This window comes from Diceros bicornis, chromosome 5 (assembly GCF_020826845.1).
Source record: "Diceros bicornis minor isolate mBicDic1 chromosome 5, mDicBic1.mat.cur, whole genome shotgun sequence".
Taxonomy (NCBI): domain Eukaryota; kingdom Metazoa; phylum Chordata; class Mammalia; order Perissodactyla; family Rhinocerotidae; genus Diceros; species Diceros bicornis.
Window position 1 is genome coordinate 66,358,298 of NC_080744.1, and position 21,734 is coordinate 66,380,031.

Consider the following 21,734-nt stretch of genomic DNA (forward strand, 5'->3'; position numbering starts at 1 on the left):
TAAAACTTTTATCAGATATTCATATCACCTATGAAGGTTTGATTATGTTAGCTAGCAGGGTCTTTTTTCCTAGTGTTTTTCTTCTAAATCGGTCAAATTTTGATTTCCTAGTAAAAAGTAAATTTTATTTATTAGACATTCATAGTGAAATGACCGTATTTATGTACCATACCCAAAGAGCATAACCGTTTAAGAATAATTTGGGGACATGCTATATTTTCTTACAGAAATAGTAGAGGAAAGATTTCCTTAACTTTTTCATTTTCTTTATTTTTGTAGGATCCAGTGTTCGAACATTCACTCCATTTTATTTTCTGGTGGAGCCAGTGGATACACTCTCAAGTAGAGGCTCTTCTGTTATATTAAACTGTTCAGCATATTCTGAGCCTTCTCCAAAAATCGAATGGAAAAAAGATGGAACCTTTTTAAATTTAGTATCAGATGATCGACGCCAGCTTCTCCCGGATGGGTCTTTATTTATCACCAACGTGGTGCATTCTAAACACAATAAACCTGATGAAGGCTATTACCAGTGTGTGGCCACTGTTGAGAGTCTTGGAACTATTGTCAGCAGAACAGCCAAGCTCACAGTAGCAGGTAAGTTTTGTTAAGTAATTTATTTGTGTTTTCAAATTTTTATAAAAGGTCAATCTTGATAGAAGCAGTGTTATCTTAGAATTTTCATTTAACTGATAACAGCAAATACACTCATTTAACAAATATCAATTGGGCATATACGATGTGTATGGGATTATGCTAGGACTTGCTCAGGGCAGTATGGAATAAACTGTAGCACTTTTCCGCTTTCTGATGATTTAGATGGCTTAAAGTTGCTATCAGAAGTACTGAGCCAATTCTGTTTTTCTTTTTAACTTGGAAATGACAGAGGAACTTGTGTAGGAAAATCGAGTCACTTTGATTGCTAACTTTTATCCTACCCAGCATAACCATTTAGTATAGTTTTGTAAACTTGCAGTATAGCCAGAATCTTGGTTCCTTTATGCCTTAACCAAGGAAATGACACTTAACTGGATTAATTATTTAAAAATCTGTAGGATATATATATATATATATATATTAAGGTGAAGAGCAGAAAGTTGTAAAGAGAAAAAACATTCAGTCCCTTTTGGAGCATCCTTATTTGAAGAATGATGGAAAGTGTGAGAAAAATTAAGGATCTAGAAGAGGAAGATGTGGTTCCTATATAAATCATACCTGTTCTGTAGTAGACACTGGCATTCTTCAGATCAGTGTTTCTTCATTTGAGTACCAGATGAAGTAGTTAACTTTTTATTAAGGGTCACACTATACAAAAATTGTGTTATCTTTAAGTCTTATATTTATACTCATCTTGGTGAAATGCTGACGTGTGAAAAAAAGAAGATGACCAAGACAGTAGTTTCCCATCTCATTCCTACTCCAGGGTCATGGTTCCCCATCTACAGGGTGTATTTGCTCATTCATTCAGAGTGTGATGGCTCTTTTTCTCTTTGGAGCCAAATACTCAAAGTTGAATTTGAGTATGATGTAAAGCCACTGTAATTATTCCATAATCACAGATTGAGGATGGAAAAATAAAGGGAGAAAAAAATCAGTGCTTTGACAATTTGCCATTTCTCTTTTTTTCTTTCTTCTTCTTCTTTTTTGATCTATTTGCCAGGCTTTCTCCAACATGTTGATAAATAAGTTAGCATTATATTGCCCCTATGATGTCAGTTAGGTTGGCTCCTGTTTATCATTTATGTCCTTAAACTGGGCTTTAATCTTGACTCCTTCCTCTCAGCTGTCCCCCACATCCAATCGCCAAATCCGGTGAATTCTGCCTCCTAATTTCTCTGTACTTGATCCACATTCTCCTTCCCAAGGCTCCTCCTCGTCATTCCTTGCCACAGCCTTGTAACCGTGCCGCCTCATTCTTTCCCTCCTCCAGTCAAGTCTCCACACTGTGGTCGGAGCACTCTTTCTCACCCTTCAATAGCTCTTCAGTAACAATATCAAGTTAATGTCTAAACTCTTTAACAGGCCTCTTGAGTCCTTTCATGAGCTGGCCTCCACTTCTCCAGCTTCGTTTCTTAACACTCCACTCTGCCTCTGTCCCTGCCCGCTGCCACCTTCACTGCCCTCTCCACGGCATCATCACTTGCACCACATGACATCACCACCCTTACCACGTGGCCTCACCACCATCACCACCCTCACCACGTGTCCTCACCACCATCACCACCCTCGCCACGTGGCCTCACCACCATCACCACCCTCACCACATGGCATCACCACCCTCACCATGTTGTAAGCTCCAGCATTACTGAATGTTTTCAGTTCTCTTTCATCCTCTGCCTCTGGCCTTTGCTCATGGCTTCCCCACTGCCTATTAATCCTACCTTTCACCTTTTCCTCTCGTTCTTCTCCTCTGCTAGGTTTGTCCATCCTTCCTCTTAGCTTTCATGTCCTTTAGGAAGTGTTTTTTGACCTAATATCAGTATCAATTGCCTTTTACACAATCTTAATGCAGAAGATGATAAATTCTTTAGCTGCAGACAGGATTCTATTGGAGAATTGTTTAACCTGCTCTTGGCCTGGATAGCAGGAGGAAATAATATCTAAATTAAGAGATGAATAGAAGTTCTTTTTATAGTATCCATTGTGTAGATAGACTGTGATTTAGCTCAAGATTCGCTTTTTGATGAACAGTTGCATGGATAAAAATTGTTTGATGTTATAGGCAGTACTGTAGTGAACAGTCTTGCAAATCTTTATAGGATAGATTACTAGAATTAGTAATTCTACTAATTGCTGCATCATAGGCTATACTTTTGTTTGTGTGTGTGATTTAAAAAGATAGCACTGAACTGTTGGGCAGTTCCTCAGAATGTCAAACATAGAGGTACCATGTGACCCACTACTTCCACTCCTAGGTATCTACCCAAGAGAAAGGAAAAGATATGTCTACACAACAATTTGTACATGAATGTTCTTAGCAGCATTATTCCTAATAGCCAAAAATTGGAAACAACCTACATGTCAATCAAGTGATGAATGGATAACGAAAAAGTGTTATATTCACACAATGGAATATTATTCAGCAATAAAGAGGAATGGAGTCCTGATACATGCTCCAACATGGACGAGCCTTAAAAACATTCTGCTATGTGAAAGAAGCCAGTCACAAAAGACGCCCAGATTGTATGATCTCCTATGTATGAAATATCTAGAATGGGCAAACATATAGAACCAAAAAGGAGATTGGTGGTTTTCTAGAGCTGGGAATGGGGAAATGAGGATATTATTAGGAGGTAGGAAGGGAATAAGTACAGGGAATGGGGAATGACCACAAGTAAGTACACGGTTTCTTTTGGGGATGAAAGAAATTCTTTGGGCTACACAACTGTGTGCATATACTAAAAACCATTGAGTTATGCACTTGAAATCGTAAACTTTATGGTATATAAATTGTATCTGAGTAAAACTTTTTTTTAAAAAAAAGATACTGCCAAATTGTCATTCTAAAAGACTCTTGGTTAGAGTTCTTTGGTTGCAAGCGATAGAAACTGGTACTGGCCAAGTCAAGCAGGAAGGGGAGTTTGTGACAGAACGCTAAGTAGATAGTTCATGGAATTAAATATTGTGAGAGGTTTTTTTTTCTGGGCTGTCTCATTTCTCCACAGCAGAAATGTTTGCTTTACTGCCTGGGTAGCACCCTGGCTGTGCCCAAAGGTGGGGTGGTCTAAATACAGACATTGTTAATCCCTTTGTCAACCCCATGTCTCACTCCCACACTCTCTTTTCTCCTGCAATTCTCCAGAGGCAGCAGGATGAACTGGCCTCCTCCTTGTGAGCACAGGAAGGCATTTTCTGCCTCGATATGTCAGTTACCATCTGCTTTCTCTATTCAGGAACTTTTTGAAATCTCTTGTCTGCTGATTCCCCATATGTTGTTGTGGGTTTATGTTTTTAAAAATTACTCATTTTCATGAGACCTCAGGAGGGAGAATATTTTGACTTTTTAAAAATAGAATTAGCTCTTGGTTTCATTTTAGATCCCTCTTTTCCTACTTTATTAGTTTCTGTGTTTATCTTTAAATTCCTTTCTTCCAATTTTCGTGTTTCTTAAAAGTAGATATTTGGTTAATAGATGTGTTTTCTTCACAAATCCCCTGAAATAAAAAATAAGAAAAGGTTTGTAGCAGGACTAGACAACCTGTGTGTCATTTACATATGGACTAATTCATCATCATCATTTTAATTTAATGTTTGTTAGTCTTTAAAGAAACATTTTGTTGTGTTCTGAGCATGTCAGAGCCACTTTTTAAATATTATTGTTAATAATAGTAGCTAGTATTTGCTGAGTATATATATGCCAAGAAATATGCTTTATATGTATTATTTGTGTTAAATATTTAATCTTTTTAACAACCCCATGAGGCCTGTTACTGTACTCATTTTACTGATGGAGAAACTGAGACTTAGAGGATAAGTAACTTGCCAACATCACACAGTCATGAAGTGGTGGAGTTGGGATTCAAATTCAGGTTATGTGACTCCAGAACTCACGCCCTTAGCTACTGCTTTCTGTGGCATCTATAGAGTATTCCTGGCTATAGTTTTTTGTTAATATTTTATTTTGAAATAATTTCAAACTTACAGAATTGTTGCAGGAATGGAACCAAGGAATCCCATATATTCTTCATTCAGATTACCCGATAATATTTTACCACGTCTGCCTTATCATCCCCCCCAGTATGCACACATCCAAATAAATTTTTTTTCTGAACCATTAAGAGTAAGTTGCTGACATGTTGCCCCATTACCCTTCCCTAAATACTTCAGGGTGTATTTCCTAAATACAAGGACATTCTCCTAAATAACCATCTATCAATTTCAGGAAGTTAACCTTAATACAGTACTACCATTTAATTCATAGATATCATTCAGATTTCACTGGTTGTCTCAATAATGTTCTTAATAGCAAAAAACAAAAGCAGAACCCCCACCCCCTTCTTTTCCGGTCCAGGATTACAAGTTTCACTTAGTAGTCGTCTCTCTTTAGATTCTTTTGATTTCAAACTATTCTTCAGTTTGTCCTTGTCTCATGTTGGGTTTTCTGATTTTTCCCCTATGAATAGATTCAGGTTTTGCATTTTATGGAGGAACATCACAGAAGTGATGCTCTGTTCTTAGTGCGTCGTGTCTGGAAGCATGTGATGTTTTGTTCCATTACTGATGATGTTAACTTTTATTACCTGATTAAGATGGTCCATGCTATGTTTCTCCACTGTAAATTAATAAGTATTTTGTACTTTTATTGATTAGTAATAAGTATTTTGGGAAGAGATAATTTGATGCTCCATACATATCCTATTTTCTCATCCAGTTTTCACTTGCTAGTTTTAGCATCTGCTCATGATTCTTTCCTACATTATCATTATCCCAGATTTAGCCAGAGGAAACTCGCTTCAGTCTGACTCTGTGTCCTTTTAATATAGCCACATTCTTCTTTGGATACTTCCTTACTTTCTGTCACAAAACGTTCCAGGCTCATCTTGTCCTTTCTGTACTCCAGTCCTAGAACAAGCCATTTCTCCAGGGAGCACTGGTTCCTTGTAGTGGAGAATGGTATTTAGAAATCAAGATCAGGTCACTGTATATACTCATTGGTACTGGAATGACATTGATTCTGGACTCTCTGGACAGAGCTGGGAGATCTGTATCTATCTGTGTCTGTGTATCCAATCATGCACTGCATAACAACGTTTCGGTCAACGATGGACCGCATATACAATGGTGGTCCCATAAGATTAATACCATATAGCCTAGATGTGTAGTAGGCTATACCATCTAGGTTTGTGTAAGTATGCTTTATGATGTTCACACAACGATGAAATCACCTAACGACACATTTCTCAGAATGTATCCCCGTCATTAAGTGACACACAACTGTGTAAAGTAATGATTGTATATGAAATGTTTATATATTTCACACACATATATTTACATCTCTGTATACATCTATAAATATTTGTCTATCTATAATTATATAAAACTGTAAGTTTATACTGATACCTCTATTCTAGTCCCATGCTGTGGGATTTATTCTACCATTCTGCTTTTCCCTATTTGTACCTTGCTTATCCAACTGTGAGGAATCTGACTCCAATTATCCCTAGTATATTTACTTATTTGATCTGTATCCCTGAATGTAGCCAATTTCCTGACCCATGGACCTTGTTGACCCTGGTTCTACCATACATCTGGCCACACAGGCTGACTTGCTCTTGGTCCTCATGACTGCATTTTAAAATAATATTTAACTACATTTTATTTCTTCTTTTCCTTTATTGTCCAGGTCTTCCACGGTTTGCCAGCCAACCGGAACCTTCTTCAGTTTACGCTGGGAACAGTGTGGTTCTGAATTGTGAAGTTAATGCAGATTTGGTCCCATTTGTGAGGTGGGAGCAGAACAGACAGCCTCTTCTTCTGGATGATAGAGTTATCAAACTCCCCAGTGGAACACTGGTTATCAGCAATGCAACTGAAGGAGATGGAGGCCTTTATCGCTGCATGGTTGAAAGTGGTGGGCCACCAAAGTATAGTGATGAAGCTGAATTAAAAGTTCTTCCAGGTATTAATTTATTATCAGGACTGATGGTTTTATGTTTATTAATGGGTAAAATTGTTCTGTTAGAATTTTTTTTTATAAACACTGTAAATATGTGGTGAGACATATTAATGTCAGCATAAGGAGTCTCAGTTTCTTATGGGGAAAAAAAGAAAACATGCCAGAAAGATCCACTCTTTAGTGAATGCATTAGTCAGTAAAAGTTTATCAAGCAGTAAAGTGTATTCAGTATTTAATGCTTCTGCTTAGTCATAACTCGCTCTCACTTGTAGCTCATCCTAGTCCCTCGAGCCTCGTGATGTTTCAGGACCTTTCAGCTTCTATTCCCCCGATTCTTTCCGTATTTCTTATTTCAGATCTGAGTTTATGAATATAACTAGACTATCCCTATGTTGTTTGGGGAGAGTTTTTATGTGTGACTACTTCACAGGCTCACAGCCTATGGATTGGCTTGCAAAGTGAGACCAGTGTTATGAGCAGCAACTCTTGAGGGTGTTCCTGATGGGCCTTGAGCTAATTTTTTTAAATGCAGTTTCCTTCTTTGTCATTATCATCCTTGCCCTTGTCATTACTAACCCAGTGTATTCTCAGCTCAGCAGCCACAGTAATCTTTTTTTGTGTGTGTGTGAGGAAGATCAGCCCTGAGCTAACATCCGATGCCAGTCCTCCTCTTTTTGCTTAGGAAGACTGGCCCTGGGCTAACATCTGTGCCCATCTTCCTCTACTTTATATGGGACACTGCCACAGCATGGCTTGACAAGCAGTGCGTCAGTGCGTGCCAGGGATCCGAACCTGCGAGCCCTGGGCCCCCGAAGCGGAGCACGTGCACTCAATTGCTGCGCCACTGGGCAGGCCCCACAGTTATTTATTAAATGTGTATTAGATCATGTCACATCTTTTCTCAGAACCTGCTAACAGTTTCCCATCTCAGGGTAGATGTTAAAGTCCTTGGCCTGTAAGGCTTTATAAAATCTTCATGCCACCTCCCTCCTCCATCTCTCTTCTTCCATCTCGTACTCTTCTCTCCCTCACTCTGTGATTGTGGCCACCTTATGTTTCTGGAACACTCCAAACATGCTCTTGCTTTAGGGCCTGTCTACTTGCCGTTTTCTCTGCCTGGAATCTTCTTTCCTCAGATATCTGCCTGATGACTAGCTGCCTAACCTCTCTGCTCAAATATCACTTTGTCAGTGAAGCCTTCCTTGACCACTGTTTAAAACAACAATCAACAATCTTCCATTTCCACCCTGGTGCTTTTGCCTTCCCCCTTCATTTTGCTTCAGAACGTGTCACCATCTGATATACTATACCTTTTATTTGTTGTCTCTCTCCTCCTATTAGTATGTAAGCTCAGCGAAGACAGGGAATTTGTCTGCTGCCAAGAATGGTAACTGGCACACAGAAGCCAATAAATATTTGTTCAAATTTGTTTCTATTAAAATTGATTAAATCTAGCTAAATAATTCAAGGTGAAAAAAAAGAGAACTGTTGCCACATAGCAGTCTTCTAGCCCGCTTCCTGACTTGCTTTTACATGGCAAGGTCATATTTCTTCTCTATACCTGGGGTAGCATTCAAGCAACTCCTCAAAACTGGGTCCAAAGAAACAGGATTCTCCGTGTCAAAGGATGAGCTACCACTCAATATCTGAAACAAAAGCAAAGTACTGAATGTTTTTACTTAAGTAAGCGAGGGAGAGCCATGCTTCTCAAGCATAGTCTTTTTGAATAATGCAAACTGCTGATCTCCTGTAGAATTTTGGGGAGTACATTGTATTTGGTGCGTTAAGAGGCAGAGGTGTGTTGATGTCAGTCACAGAAGCATGTTTTATGGTTGATTACAGAGGTGAGAGCAAGTTAATGTCAGCCTTGGAAGCAAGTGATTCCATCACCAAATGGCTGACTTTTAAAGCCTGAGCCTGGCACTGATTGGTTGGTTTTCAAAGGCATGTTCACTGAAGCGAGTTGTCACTGATCTGTTAGACGATGTTTGCTTGTTACCATGGCTACAAAACTGTCATCGATTGGTTGCACAAGTTTAAAGCTAGCTCTGGCGATTGTTACCATGGCTATAGAACATCTTTTCCTAAGATTATGGGGACAGGAGTCACATCTCTTTCCCTGAGAGTGGTCTTTTTTCTCAAAACTTAACACTAGAAATATCACCCCATCAAGTGGAGAACCCTATCTTCCACCCATGAGAGTGTGGCCTTTTCATATGTCACTGTATAAAGTGAACACACACATAATGGTAGCCTGATAGTTGCACCATTATGAAATCAAAGGATTGACAGACTAAGTGAGCAAGTTAAAGAAATGAAACTCAGAAAGATTTTCAGAAGTAACACACAGATGGAGGGAAGGAAAGGAAACCTCTTTATGATATGCCTGTGACTGGGGAGGATGCTGCTAAGGGTCCTGAGCTTGTTCAGTCTTTTCTCTGTTTGTACCATTCATGAGATATTGACTTTATCCTGTCTTTTAAAGTGAAGGGGATTCATATCAGATCTCCCTCAGTTGACCAGTAAGCACTATGAAGGCAGGAGCTTTAACTTATACGTCTTTAAGGCCCTCAGAGAGTCTAGCACAATGTTTCGCAGGTAAAAGTTATTTAAGAAATGTTTGCTAATTTAAATGGAATTTTCTTGTGTCACTTTGTTAAAATATTTTATATAAAGCCACACAGACTGAAAAGGAATTTGCCATTCCTCATCATTAAAGTGGTAAAGTACTTTCTTAATTATTGCCTTTATTTTAATTTTTTTTTTTTTAAAGATCCTGAGGTTACATCAAACTTGGTATTTTTGAAACAACCTTCTTCCTTAGTCAGAGTCATTGATCAGAGTGCAGTGTTGCCATGTGTTGCTTCGGGACTTCCTACTCCAACCATCAGATGGATGAAAAATGAGGAGGCACTTGACACAGAGAGGTAATGTTGTCTGCCTAAAAGCCTTTTCAGCCTTAGCTTGAGACTTGGTCTAATCTTATTTGGGAGTAGTGATTAATAAAAAAAAAGATTATCTACTTTTTTGTATTTAAACACATCATAATGCTCATTTATCATCCTTGAAATAGGTTTATATGCTGTATATGATTAGGATGTTTAAAGAAAAAATACTTTCAAAATATTAAGGGATAATTATTTCATTTGTTCTCTCTGAGCCACGGTATTCTTAGCTTAAGGCCTCAGGACCTCCTTCCCTAAATCGTTGCAAGAGTTTCCGGTCCTGACTAGCCTGAGACTTCTCCCTCACTCTCATATGCATTTTGTTGATAGTAGTTTTTTCCTTTATTCAAACAGTAAAAGAAAACATATTCTTCATCCTTTTGTTTTTGCCTTTTAAAATCATACCAGCCTTCTTCTGTGATCACAATTCTTCCTCTTCCATGAAAGCCTGTTCTGTTAACATCAACCACCCTGTCATCCCTCCCACCCACCTCCTTACTTTCTTTTGTAATGGATACTTCTCTCCCTGGTATTCTGGTAAGAGAACTGAGGTGGAGTTGGGGGTGGTAGGTTTGTTTTGTTTCCGAAACAAAGCTACCATCTGCATTGTAGAATGTTTAGTAACATCCCTGGCTTCAACCCACTAGATGCCAATAGCACTCCCAAGTTGTGACAACCAAAAAGGTTTCTAGATATTGCCAGATGTCCCTTGGGGAACAAAATTGTCCCCAGTGGAGGACCACTGTTCTAGAGCCATGCTGTCTAATAGAAATATGATGCAAGCCACATACATAATTTAAAAGTTTCTGTAGCTGCATTAAAAAAAGTAAGTACCGTGCACTAACTACTAAATACAGTAATAATAATTTATGCAATGTACCCGTTATAGTGGAATGCAGTTCTACCAAAATAATAAAGTTTGTGTTTAGTGCTGCTTCAGCTTTTACATTTAAATAGAAATTAAATAAAATTGAAAATTCAGTTCCTCAGACATTCTAGCCACATTTCAAGTGTCAGTAGCCACAGGTGGCTCATGGCTATTGATTTGGACAGAGCAGGTCTAGAGTTTCCCAGTTGAGTAGCAGTAAGCAGACAATCCTAATTTATGTAGTTCAGTAACCAGGACGTGGAAATGGATATCCGTGTAGTCAGCTTTATGATCAACCTTCACTAATCAGTGGGGATGATAGAATATAATCAGATTGTTCCTCACATGTTCCATTAGCAAAATTGATGGTATCGTATCCAGTATCACCTGATTTCTTTCTCACCACCCATCCAGTCACCAACTTCTTCTGCCTCTATTTTACTTTCTTTCTTTGCACTTCTTTCCCTACTAAATATTATGCAAAGAATTTATAAGACTTCAAGAGAATTTTTTTTACCTTATGCTAACTGAAACATAGGGAACCTTAAAATAGGGGATAAAAATTTTAGGCTCTTAGAGTAGAAATTTTAATTGGCTATGTGTTAGAACAAAATTTTTATCAGGAGTAGGAAAGCTGAAATAGGTTATTTTAAAAACTTATATTTCATCATCATAGAGGGACATTCTGAAGATATATAATGATATAGGAGTTTGATTTCTTATAGAAGAAATAAAAGTGAGGATTTCTTTGATTCTCATTTGTTGGTTCAGTAATCATTCAACAAATATTTATTGAATGCTGATTATGTTAGGCACTGTTCTAGGTACTGGGAATAGAGTAGTGAACCAAATAGAGTTGTTGCTCTTATGGAGCTCATATTCTGGTGGGGAAGAATCAGACAGTAATCATATAAAATTTCAACTTATGATAAGTGCTATGAAGAAAATTAAGACAAGTATACCAGGGCTGCCAAGAGAGGTAGAGGTGAGATTGCTGTTTTATATAGTGTGTTAGAGAATTGTTTTCTGAGTAGAGCGATTCTCAGACTGGGGTCTAGGTTGGTTTGAGTATACAAATAATGGTAGCATTGTTCCATATCTTCCTTTTATGTTGCATAAAATTTTTACATTTGATTTTATTCAGAGATATTTCTGAGGGGAGATGTTTTTAATTAAATCAGAGGTGGATATGTCATGACTAGTAATATTCCTCTGAATTTTAAAGATAAATCAGGAGACTTTTAAGGTTGAGTAGACTGTTTCCACCTTGAGTTCTCTAGGCTTCTGAATACTTGGGTTACCAGGTAGAAAAGTCTGAGAAGCATTGTCTTGTTATATCACTGTCTCAAGAAGCTTCAGAAGAATGTAAGAGCAGGACAGTGTTGGTGTTGTTCATGTTGGTATTTTCAGACCCTAGCACAGTGCTTGGCATATAATGGGGTAGAGAGAGTGTTGACCAATATATTTTGGTCAAATGCCTGAATTTAATATAGGAAAATATAAGGAGATGAATGGAACACAAGAGTACTTCAGGTTACATGTAGGTAATTACTCAAAATATCTTTGTTTCTGCCAGAGCCTTATGAGATATATAGATGGACCTTGGCTACTCAATTATTTAGACTCCACATTAGAAAGAAATTTAGAAATTGAAAGAAAAAACTAGCTAGAAATACAAATAGTACTGAGCTGGCTCTAGTAAAAAATCTTAAATTATTAGATATCCTTCTCTACTACTAATCTTAAGACCTGTTTGAAAATGAATATTTTAAAATGTTACCACAGTTTTTATAAATATCTTAAGAATTGATATATTTACTTAATCTTTTGATAAAATTTATTCAGATCCAAACCAAACATAGCTATTGAAGGGGGCATGGGGATGAAAGTGTATTCCACTCATTGAATAGTTTTAGTTTAAAGGAAGAGAATCCAGAAAATACAAATGCTAAAGTGCAAGGTGACTAACAGCAAAATGTCATTTAGTAATCAAACAATGTTATGTTTTAGTGGAATGATAGATCAGAACCCAGCTACAAAGGAACAGGTTATAGTTATAAAAATGCTTAATGTTATTACAATTGACAATAGTAGGAAAATTAGATTATTTAAAAAACAAGTGGAGAACTTCCATTTCTGGGAAGATGGAATAGATGTATTTTTCCCTGTTCTTTCTAAGTATGACTAAAAACCCTAGACATTATATATAAAACAAACATAAGAAGACTCTGAAAGATGGAGAGAGGAAGATTGACTGGATAGGGACCTTGGGACCTGAGGAACAACATGATGGTGAGCTCCCTGGGTTTTGTTTTTGCCTCATATATCCCACCTTGAGCTGAAGAAGCTGGCAACCTGGAAGCACCAACAGGCGCATACAAAAAAGCTCTAACAAAAGTATGCTCTCTCTAACCAAAAGACCAGGAAAGGGGCAGCCTAGCAAGACAAAAACTACTAGACTATAATCACTCCTACTCCAGCCAAACACCGCAGAAGAAACTGTGGCCCCACCCTCACCCATGCCAGCAAAGGCCAAGTGGGAAACCTAGACTTGTACCCTCACCAGGTTGTAATGAGGTCCCCCAGCCTCCCTGCTGTATGGTGTCAGAGGCTAAGTGGGGAGCCAAGACATTCATCCCAACCAGGCAGTATGGAGGCCCCCTCCCCTGCTGTGTCAGTGGAGACCACATGGGGAGCTTGGACTTTTATTCTACCTGGCACTAAGAGACACTCCTTACTTTCTTCCCTTCCCCGTTGAGGTGGTATCAAAGGAGGCCTAGTGGAAAGTCAGAACTTTCACCACCGTTATCTCAAGGCACCCACCTCATGGTGTCAGTGGATGCCATGTGGGGAACAGTAGTGAGGCACTCCTGCTGCACCCAGCCAGGGGCAGTATCACTGGAGGCCTGGTGGGGAGCCAGAACTCCCAGCCCTGCTAAGGAGTAATGAGGAGTCCCCCCATCCCTCTTAGGTATTAATGGAGACTGAGTGGGGAACCTGGACTTCTGTCTCCACCTGACGGTGATGAGGTGGCACCTCCCTCTTTCTCTGCTAGAGCAGTGTCAGAAGAAGCCAGCTAAAATAGAAGGTTTAGTGACATCCAGAGCCTCATAACATAATACCCAAATATCCAGATTTCAATTGAAAATCACTCATCACAAGAACCAGGAAAATCTCAAATGAGAAAAGACAATAGATGCCAACGCTGAGATGACAGGTTTTAATTATCTGACAAAGATTTTAAAGTAGTTGTCATAAAAATACTTTAACAAGCAATTATGAACACACTTGAAACAAATGAAAAAAATAGAATATGTCAACAAAGAAATAGAAAGTCTCCTCAAAGAAATAGAAGATTTAAAGAAGAACTAAATGGAAAATTTTGAACCTAGAGAATAACCAAAATAAAAATTCAGTGGAGGGGCCCAGCAGCAGACTGGATGGGACAGAGGAAAGAATCACTGGACTGGAAAAAAAGAGAGAAGACACAAACAATCAGGACTGAAACAGGGGCTGCCACTACAGACCCTGAAGACATCAAAAGGATAATAAGGAAATACTATAAACAGCTGTGCATATGTAAATTTGACAACCACTCACTCAGAAAAACAAACTACCACATCTAACCCAATGTGAAATAGATAATTTGAATAGCTTTCTAAGCGTTAAGGAGATTAAATTTGTAGTTTTAGAACTCCCAAAAAAGAAGTCTCCAGGCCCAGATAGTTTCACTGGAGAATTCTACCATTGTTTAAAGAAGAATTAACACCAATTCTACAGTCTCTCTAGAAAATAGAAAGAATTGAAGCTAGTATTACCCTGATATGAAAACTAGATATAGTACAAAAAACAGAAAACTATAGACCAATATCCCTCATGAATATAAACATAAAAATTCTTAGCAAAATATTATCAAATAAAGTTCAGTAATGTATAAAAAGTCATATGTACCATGACCAAGTGGGGTTTATTCCAGGGATGGAAGGCTGACTCAATATTCCAGAAGTAATCAATGTAATTCACCATATTAACAAACTAAAGAAAAAAACCTGCATGATCAAATCAATCAATGGAGAGAAAGCATTTGACAAAATTCAACACTCATTCATTATTTAAAAAAAAACCCTCAGAAAAATAACTTAATTAAGAACATCTACAAAAAACCTACAGCTAACATACTCAATGGTGAAAGACAGTACTTTCCCCTTAAGATCAGGAACCAGTTAAGGAAATTCACTGGCAGAGTGCCGGAAGTTCTAGCAAGTTCAATTAGGCAAGAAAAAGAAAAGGCACACATCAGAAAGGAAGAAATAAACAGTCCCTATTTGCAGTTGATATGTTTGTCTACATAGAAAATCCCAAAGAATCCACAAAAAACTCTTAGAACTGAGTTCAGCAAGGTCACAAGATACAAGAGAGACATAAAAATCGTATTTCTATATACTAGCAATAAATATGTGAACACTGAAATTACAAATACAGTAGCATTTAGTCACTCAGAAAAAACTGAAATACTTAGGTGTAAATCTAACAAAACTTATTAGCTTTGTATGCTAAAAGCTACAAAATGCTGATGAAAGAAATCAAAGAAGATCTAAGTAAATGAAGAGATATGCCATGTCGTAGATTGGAAGACTCAACATGGTAAAGATGTCAGTTCTCTTCAAATTGATATACAGGTTAACTCAATTCCTGTCAAAATCCTGGCAAGATTTTTTGTAGATATAGACAAGATTATTCTAAAATTTATATGGAAAAACAAAGGAACTAGAATATTTAAACAAAATTTTTTAAAAATGAGAAGAATCAGTCTACCTGATTTTCATACTTACTCTTTAGCTACAGTAATCAAGACTCGATGGTGTTGGAGAGACAGACACGTATATCAGTGGAACATAGAGAATCCAGATATACACCCACACAAAAATGCCCAACTAATTTTTGACAAAGATGCAAAAGCAATTCAACAGGGGAAAGATGAGCTTATCAACAAATGCTACTGGAGCACTTGGACACCCATCCATAGCCAAAAAATGAACCTCCACCTAAGTCTCGTATAAAAAGTTAACCTCGGGGCTGGCCCTGTGGCCTAGTGGTTAAGTTTGACGTGCTCCACTTCAGTGGCCCGGGTTTGCGGGTTTGGATCCTGGGTGTGGACCTACACCACTCATCAGCCATGCTGTGGTGGTGACCCACATATAAAATAGAGGAAGATTGGCATAGATGTCAGCTCAGGGCTAATCTTCCTCAGCAAAAAAAAAAAAAAAAAAGTTTACCTCATACAAAAAACTAACTCAAAGTGCATCATGGACCTAAATGTACAGTGCAAAATGAAATTTTGGAAAAGAAACAGGAGAAAATCAGGATCTGGGCTAGGCAAAGAGTTCTTAGATTTGACACAAAAGCATAATCTGTAAAAGGAAAAATTGAAAATTGGATTTCATCAAAATTAAAAACTTTTGCTCTATGAAAGACCCTGTTAAGAGAATGAAAAGATAAGCTACAGAGTGGGAGAAAATATTTGTACGCCACATATCCAACAAAGGACTGGTATGTACAATGTGTAAAGATCTCTCAAAACTCAACAGTAAAAAAAAGCATATAATCTAATTAGGACATGGGCAAAGGCATGAGTAGATGTTTCACTGAAAAAGATATACAGATGGCAAATAAGCATAAGAAAAATTAACATCATTAGCCATTAGGGAAATGCAAATTAAAACCACCGTGAGTTATCTCTACATAAAACTATCAGATTAGCTAACTAAAAAAAATGACAACACCAAATGCTGTCAAGGATGTGGAGAAATGGGATCACTCTAACATTGCTGGTAGGAATATGAAATGGTACAGGCACTCTGAAAACCTGTTTGGCAGTTTCTTAAAGTTTGCAACTGCCTTATGACCTAACATTTACTTTTGGGCATTTATCCCATAGGAATGGACTTATGTTCACACAAAAACCTGTACATCTATATTTATAGCAGCTTTATTCATAATAGCCCCAAACTAGAAACAACCCAGATGTCCCTCATTGAGTGAATGGTTAAACTGTGGTATATCCATACTGTAGAATCACTGCTAAGCAGTAAAAAAAATGAACTATTGATGCATGCAACAACTTGGATGAATCTCCAGAGAATTATGCTAAGTGAAAAAAGCCAATCCCCAAAGGTTAGACACTGCATGATTGTATTTATATAACATTCTTCTTGAAACGATAGAATTACGGAAATGGAGAACCAGATCAGTGGGTGCCAAGGGTTAATGAAGAGGTGGGAATGGAGGGAAGAGGATGTGGCTATAAAAGGGCAGTATGGGGATCCTTGTGGTGATGGAAATGTCAGTATCCTGGTTGTGATATTGTGCTATAGTTTTATAAGGTGTTACAATTGGGGAAACTGGGTAAAGGGTACATGGGATCTCTCTGTATTATTTCTTAGAACTGCATGTGAATCTACAGTTACTTCAAAATAAAAAGTTTAACTAAAGAAAAAAACAAGTGAGAATAAATTTTGTGCCAGAGAGTATATAAGACTTGGCTTTCTCCTCTCCTCCCTTTCCTGCTGTTTTAGAGGAAGAGGTGTTTAAGAAGTCCTTTTATGCTCTAGATCTTATTTACTTTCCATCCTCTCCAACACTTTTATGAATCTTTTCAGACTTTTCCTTCTCTCTTGGCTCTTCTTTCTCCATAAAAAGGCTCACCTCTCTCTCACTCAAGTAACAACAACAATACACACAAACCTAAATCAAACAAGAGTTTTCTTTTTGCTTCCCCCTTCACACTTATTGCCCTAACCTTAAGACTCTTCTTGGATATGTGTTTCTTTCTCAGCTTCTCTATCTAATCCATCTACAAGATTTGCCATTTTACCTCCTAAATGTCTCTGAAATCCATTTATGTTGCCACCACCTTATTCCAAGCTACTATCAACTGTCACCTCAGTTACTGCAATAGCCTCCTAACTGTTCTTCCCACGTGTGCTCTGGACTCCCTCCAAATACATTTTCACATTCCTGCCAGAGCAGTCTTTTCAAAGCTCAGATCTCACCACATCATTTCAGCACCCCACCCACTTATAAAAATGTTTAATGGATTTCCTTTGTTTTTTGGTTAAAGACTCAAATTCTTAAAATGGCTTTCAAAGCCTTGTGTGGTCTGACTCTATCCTCCTCTTTCTTTCTTTTTAAAGATTTTTTATTTATTTATTTTTTCCCCCCAAAGCCCCAGTAGATAGCTGTATGTCACAGCTGCACATCCTTCCAGCTGCTGCATGTGGGACGCGGCCGAGGCCGGAGAAGCGGTGCATCTGTGCGCACCCGGGATCCGAACCCGGGCCGCCAGCAGTGGAGCGCGCGCACTCAACCGCTAAGCCACGGCCGGCCCCTCCTCTTTCTTTCTTTTTCCCTCTCTTATACCTTGCCACACTGGTGATCCTTTCTGCCACTGTTCCTTTGCATGTGCTAGTCTCTCTTTCTGAGATCTTTTTCTCCCCCTCATTATCACTTAGCTCCTACTCATTCTTCAGATCTCAGCTCGAGGGTTACTTTGGTCAGGAAGATCTGTTTCTAATTTCCTGGCAGGTTCTCTTGGTATACCATTTTTTAGAATGATTGTCTTTTGTGTCTGTCTTTCCCAGTAAGTTACTTGACAGCACTGATTGTGTTTTTGCTCACTGCTGCATCCCCAGCTGCTCCCTGACACATATAGTGACACCAATAAATATTTATTAATTGAATTAATCAATCCGTCTCCATACCTTCATCATCCAGCTTTTTTTAAGAGGGGTTAATACTTTTTGCCTTCTCTTTACCCCTGTTGTTATTATCATAGTTCATCTTTTTCTCTTTAATTCTAGACCATTACAATAACTTTACAACCAAACTTCCTGCTCCTAGTCTTTTCCTCACTCGTCTTGTTTCTTCACTAAATCTGATCGTGTTATTCACCTGCTTAAAAGCCTTTCCCTTTGGCCAAAAAAATAGGTCTCCTTAGCACACCGAGTTCTCCTGGACTGACCCTTGGCTACTCAAGGACACATACGCACACATACAATCACTGTGTCCAGCAACACTTGACTTGCATCCGTTGACCATGCATACTTTTTTACATACTGTTCCTTATGCCTGCATCTTTGAATTTTGGAGTTCTAAAGATTTGATTGTCATTTTACTATAAGCCATCATATAGTTATCTGAACAAGTTAAATGAATTCTGCCAAGCTAATGGACATTCTCCCTCCCAGGCTTCTTTTATGGGGAGTAAAATCGACTCCGTTAAGGAAGATTGACTTCTGTACTGGCACTTGGTTATGGCCAATATGAGGCATAGCAAGTATTGGGAATATTTTTTTGTATAACTATTAGATATAAATTACTCTATCTCAATTTCAAAAGTACTATACCAAGTAGTGTTTCAAATTATGTTCCTCTTAACTAGTTATCATGTATATATTGCTGATTTCCCATTTGTGAACATTGTTTTCCATTTCTGAAGCTTAGTAGTGATTTTCTCCAAGGATAAAATACAAGATTTTAATTTTTGTAAATTTTTCTTGTTTTGTGAGGCACCCAAACCCTTTCTTATCTCTCTATTTTAGCCCAGTAATTCTTGCTCTATTCTATTCTATGTTGTCCTGCTTCTCTATCCCATCACATCAAGTTGGGATTTGAGGGCATAATGATGTTTCAAATTGGAATGCCACTTGGTAAAAGTTTAGTCATCACCTTGCGGGGTATTTCTTAGAGAAATCACCAAACCTGATTCTTGGTTTCTTCTTTCTTTCTCCAGAAACTTAATCTTGTTTATCAGATTCCGGAAGACTAATTACCTAAACTTACAGTGTACTGAAATTTAAGCCAGAATAGCACTTTACTTAAGGATGAGAATTATAAATGCGGCACAGATTGAATAGTCATTTCCTCTGATTTTTTTTCCCATCAGAAATTCTATATGAAAAGCCAAATTATAATCATAACTTTTTTATTGAGCATAGATACAGACAGGAAATGTAACATTATTAAGATTTGAGAGAAAAATCTGCCTATGAAAACCAGTTTAGACATAGAACCTCAAAATAAAAATAAAATTGTAACTCCCCAAACTAACTAAACTTGTTCACTTTATAAAAAGTTGATCAGAATAAGATTTGTGATTTCTTCCTTCATGTTATAGGATCATTTTATTTTCTCTAAGTATTTTTCTTTAAGTAGACTTAAATCACTCTGTAGAGTTGGGTTAGTAATCATCAGCATCTTTGCATCTTTGTTGATAACGGCACGGTGGTGGCTGATTCATGCCCAGCTTCCACAGCCCAGGAGCTGCTCTCTGGCAGCTGTCCTCTCTCCCTTTCCTTCCCTTTTCCCTCCCATTCCTAGCCAGGCTACCTTAGGAAACTTTCAGTAGGCACTGTGACCCCGTAACTGACTGTTTGTGGTCTGACATTTTGCCTTCTCTGTTAGTCATCTCAGTGTGGCATAGCTGTGGTGGAGTGACTCTTAGATTGATTCCAGACTTCAAAATTACACAATTTGCAAAAAAAAATTGGGCAGCGTAGGGAGGCAGGGATGGGCTTTGGGGAGTGGAATTAGTCACAAAAGTGGTATCCTTTGGGAATAATTATAAATGTTAGAGATAATTCATTTTAACATTTTGATTTGTATTTTTGATATGCGTGTAAAATATGAGCACAGTAAATTGGACTAAACTAAATTCTGATAATTTTATGTTAGTCTCAGTCCATCTACAGCCGTATAAATAATAATATTGTTTAAGTGTTTTCTCTGTTTTATGTGGAGAGTTTCTCAGATATTATTTTCCTAGTTCTGAGATGTATCAATATTTTTTTATGCAGCTCTGAAAGATTGGTATTGCTGGCAGGTGGTAGTCTGGAGATTAGTGATGTCACTGAGGATGATGCTGGGACTTATTTTTGCATAGCTGATAATGGAAATGAGACAATTGAAGCTCAAGCAGAGCTTACAGTACAAGGTATGTAAATGTGTCCTGTATAAATGAAAAATCGTGTGTACTTTGTGCATTTGCTAATTGTTTAACATTAATACAGGAGAGACAATATAGCATAATCATTAAAAGCCTGAGCTGTAAACTAGACAGTTTGGGTTTGGGTTCAAGTTCTGGGTCTTTTATTTCCTAGCTATGTAACTATAGGAAATTTATTTAACTTCTCTGAGCCTCATTTTCTTCATCTGTAAAATGGAGATAATAAGAGTACTTGCCTCATTGGGGTTGTTTTGGGGATTAAAAGAATTAATACTTGTAAAACTCCCAGAATAGTGACTAGAATATGGTAAGAGCTCGAAGTCAGTTATTATTATCTGTAGTAGTAGCGTGGGGAAGGGTGTGATCTGGGACACCTGGAAGGTTTAGTTCACGTTTCTTGCCTCAGAAGGCTTTTTCACAAAGACCTCTATTCTTTGATCCAGAACTGTGTATCTCCTAAGTGTTATGTTCCCTCCTTTTGGGTAAATAGATCACCCAGGAAGGAGGGCACTATGGCTCTCAATGTTTTCTATTCTACATTCCTTTTTCCTCCCTTTATTACTTTCTTTTGGAATATTTTTTAAATTTTTAAAATTTTCTTTCTCTATTATCTTGTTAGATGACCACATTACATTGAGAGCCATAGTGCCCTCCTTCCTGGGTGATCTATTTACCCAAAAGGAGGGAACATAACACTTAGGAGATACACAGTTCTGGGTCAAAGAATAGAGGTCTTTGTGAAAAAGCCTTCTGAGACAAGAAACGTGAACTAAACCTTCCAGGTGTCCCAGATCACCATGAACTGGTGAACTTAAATTGATAAATATTGTGTGTTCTGACTGCTCCACCTACCAGCCGTTCTCCCATCTCTCTCCTTCTTCTCAGGTCTCACTATTCCCTGAGACACAACAATATTGAAATTAGGCCAAATAATAACTGTACAATGGCTTCTAAGTGTTCAAGTGAAAGGAAGAGTTGCATGTCTCTCACTTTAAATCAAAAGCTAGAAATGATTAAGCTTAGTGAGGAAGGCATGTCAAAAGCCGGGATAGGCCAAAAGCTAGACCTCTTGTGCCAGTTAGCCAAGTTGGGAATGCAAAGGAAAAGTTCTTGAAGGAAATTAAAAATGCTACTTCAGTGAACACAAGAATGATAAGAAAGCAAAACAGCGTTATTGCTGATATGGAGAAAGTTTTAGTGGTCTGAATAGAAGATCAAACCAGCCACATTCTCTTAAGCCAAAGCCTAATCCAGAGCAAGGCCCTAACTCTCTTCATTTCTGTGAGGCTGAGAGAGGTGAGA

General features: G+C 37.9%; 1 protein-coding gene across 4 annotated transcripts in view; it reads left to right on the plus strand.

Moving 5' to 3' along the window:
* The window catches only part of NEO1 (neogenin 1), a 226,811-nt gene that overhangs the window by 70,860 nt on the left and 134,217 nt on the right, over positions 1-21,734 (plus strand). For all 4 annotated transcript variants that reach the window (XM_058542026.1, XM_058542028.1, XM_058542027.1 and 1 more), the window contains exons 2-5: positions 280-597; positions 6,344-6,619; positions 9,390-9,543; positions 20,284-20,420. In XM_058542026.1, the coding sequence (XP_058398009.1) occupies positions 280-597; positions 6,344-6,619; positions 9,390-9,543; positions 20,284-20,420 (885 nt within the window). The remainder of the gene's footprint in view (positions 1-279; positions 598-6,343; positions 6,620-9,389; positions 9,544-20,283; positions 20,421-21,734) is intronic.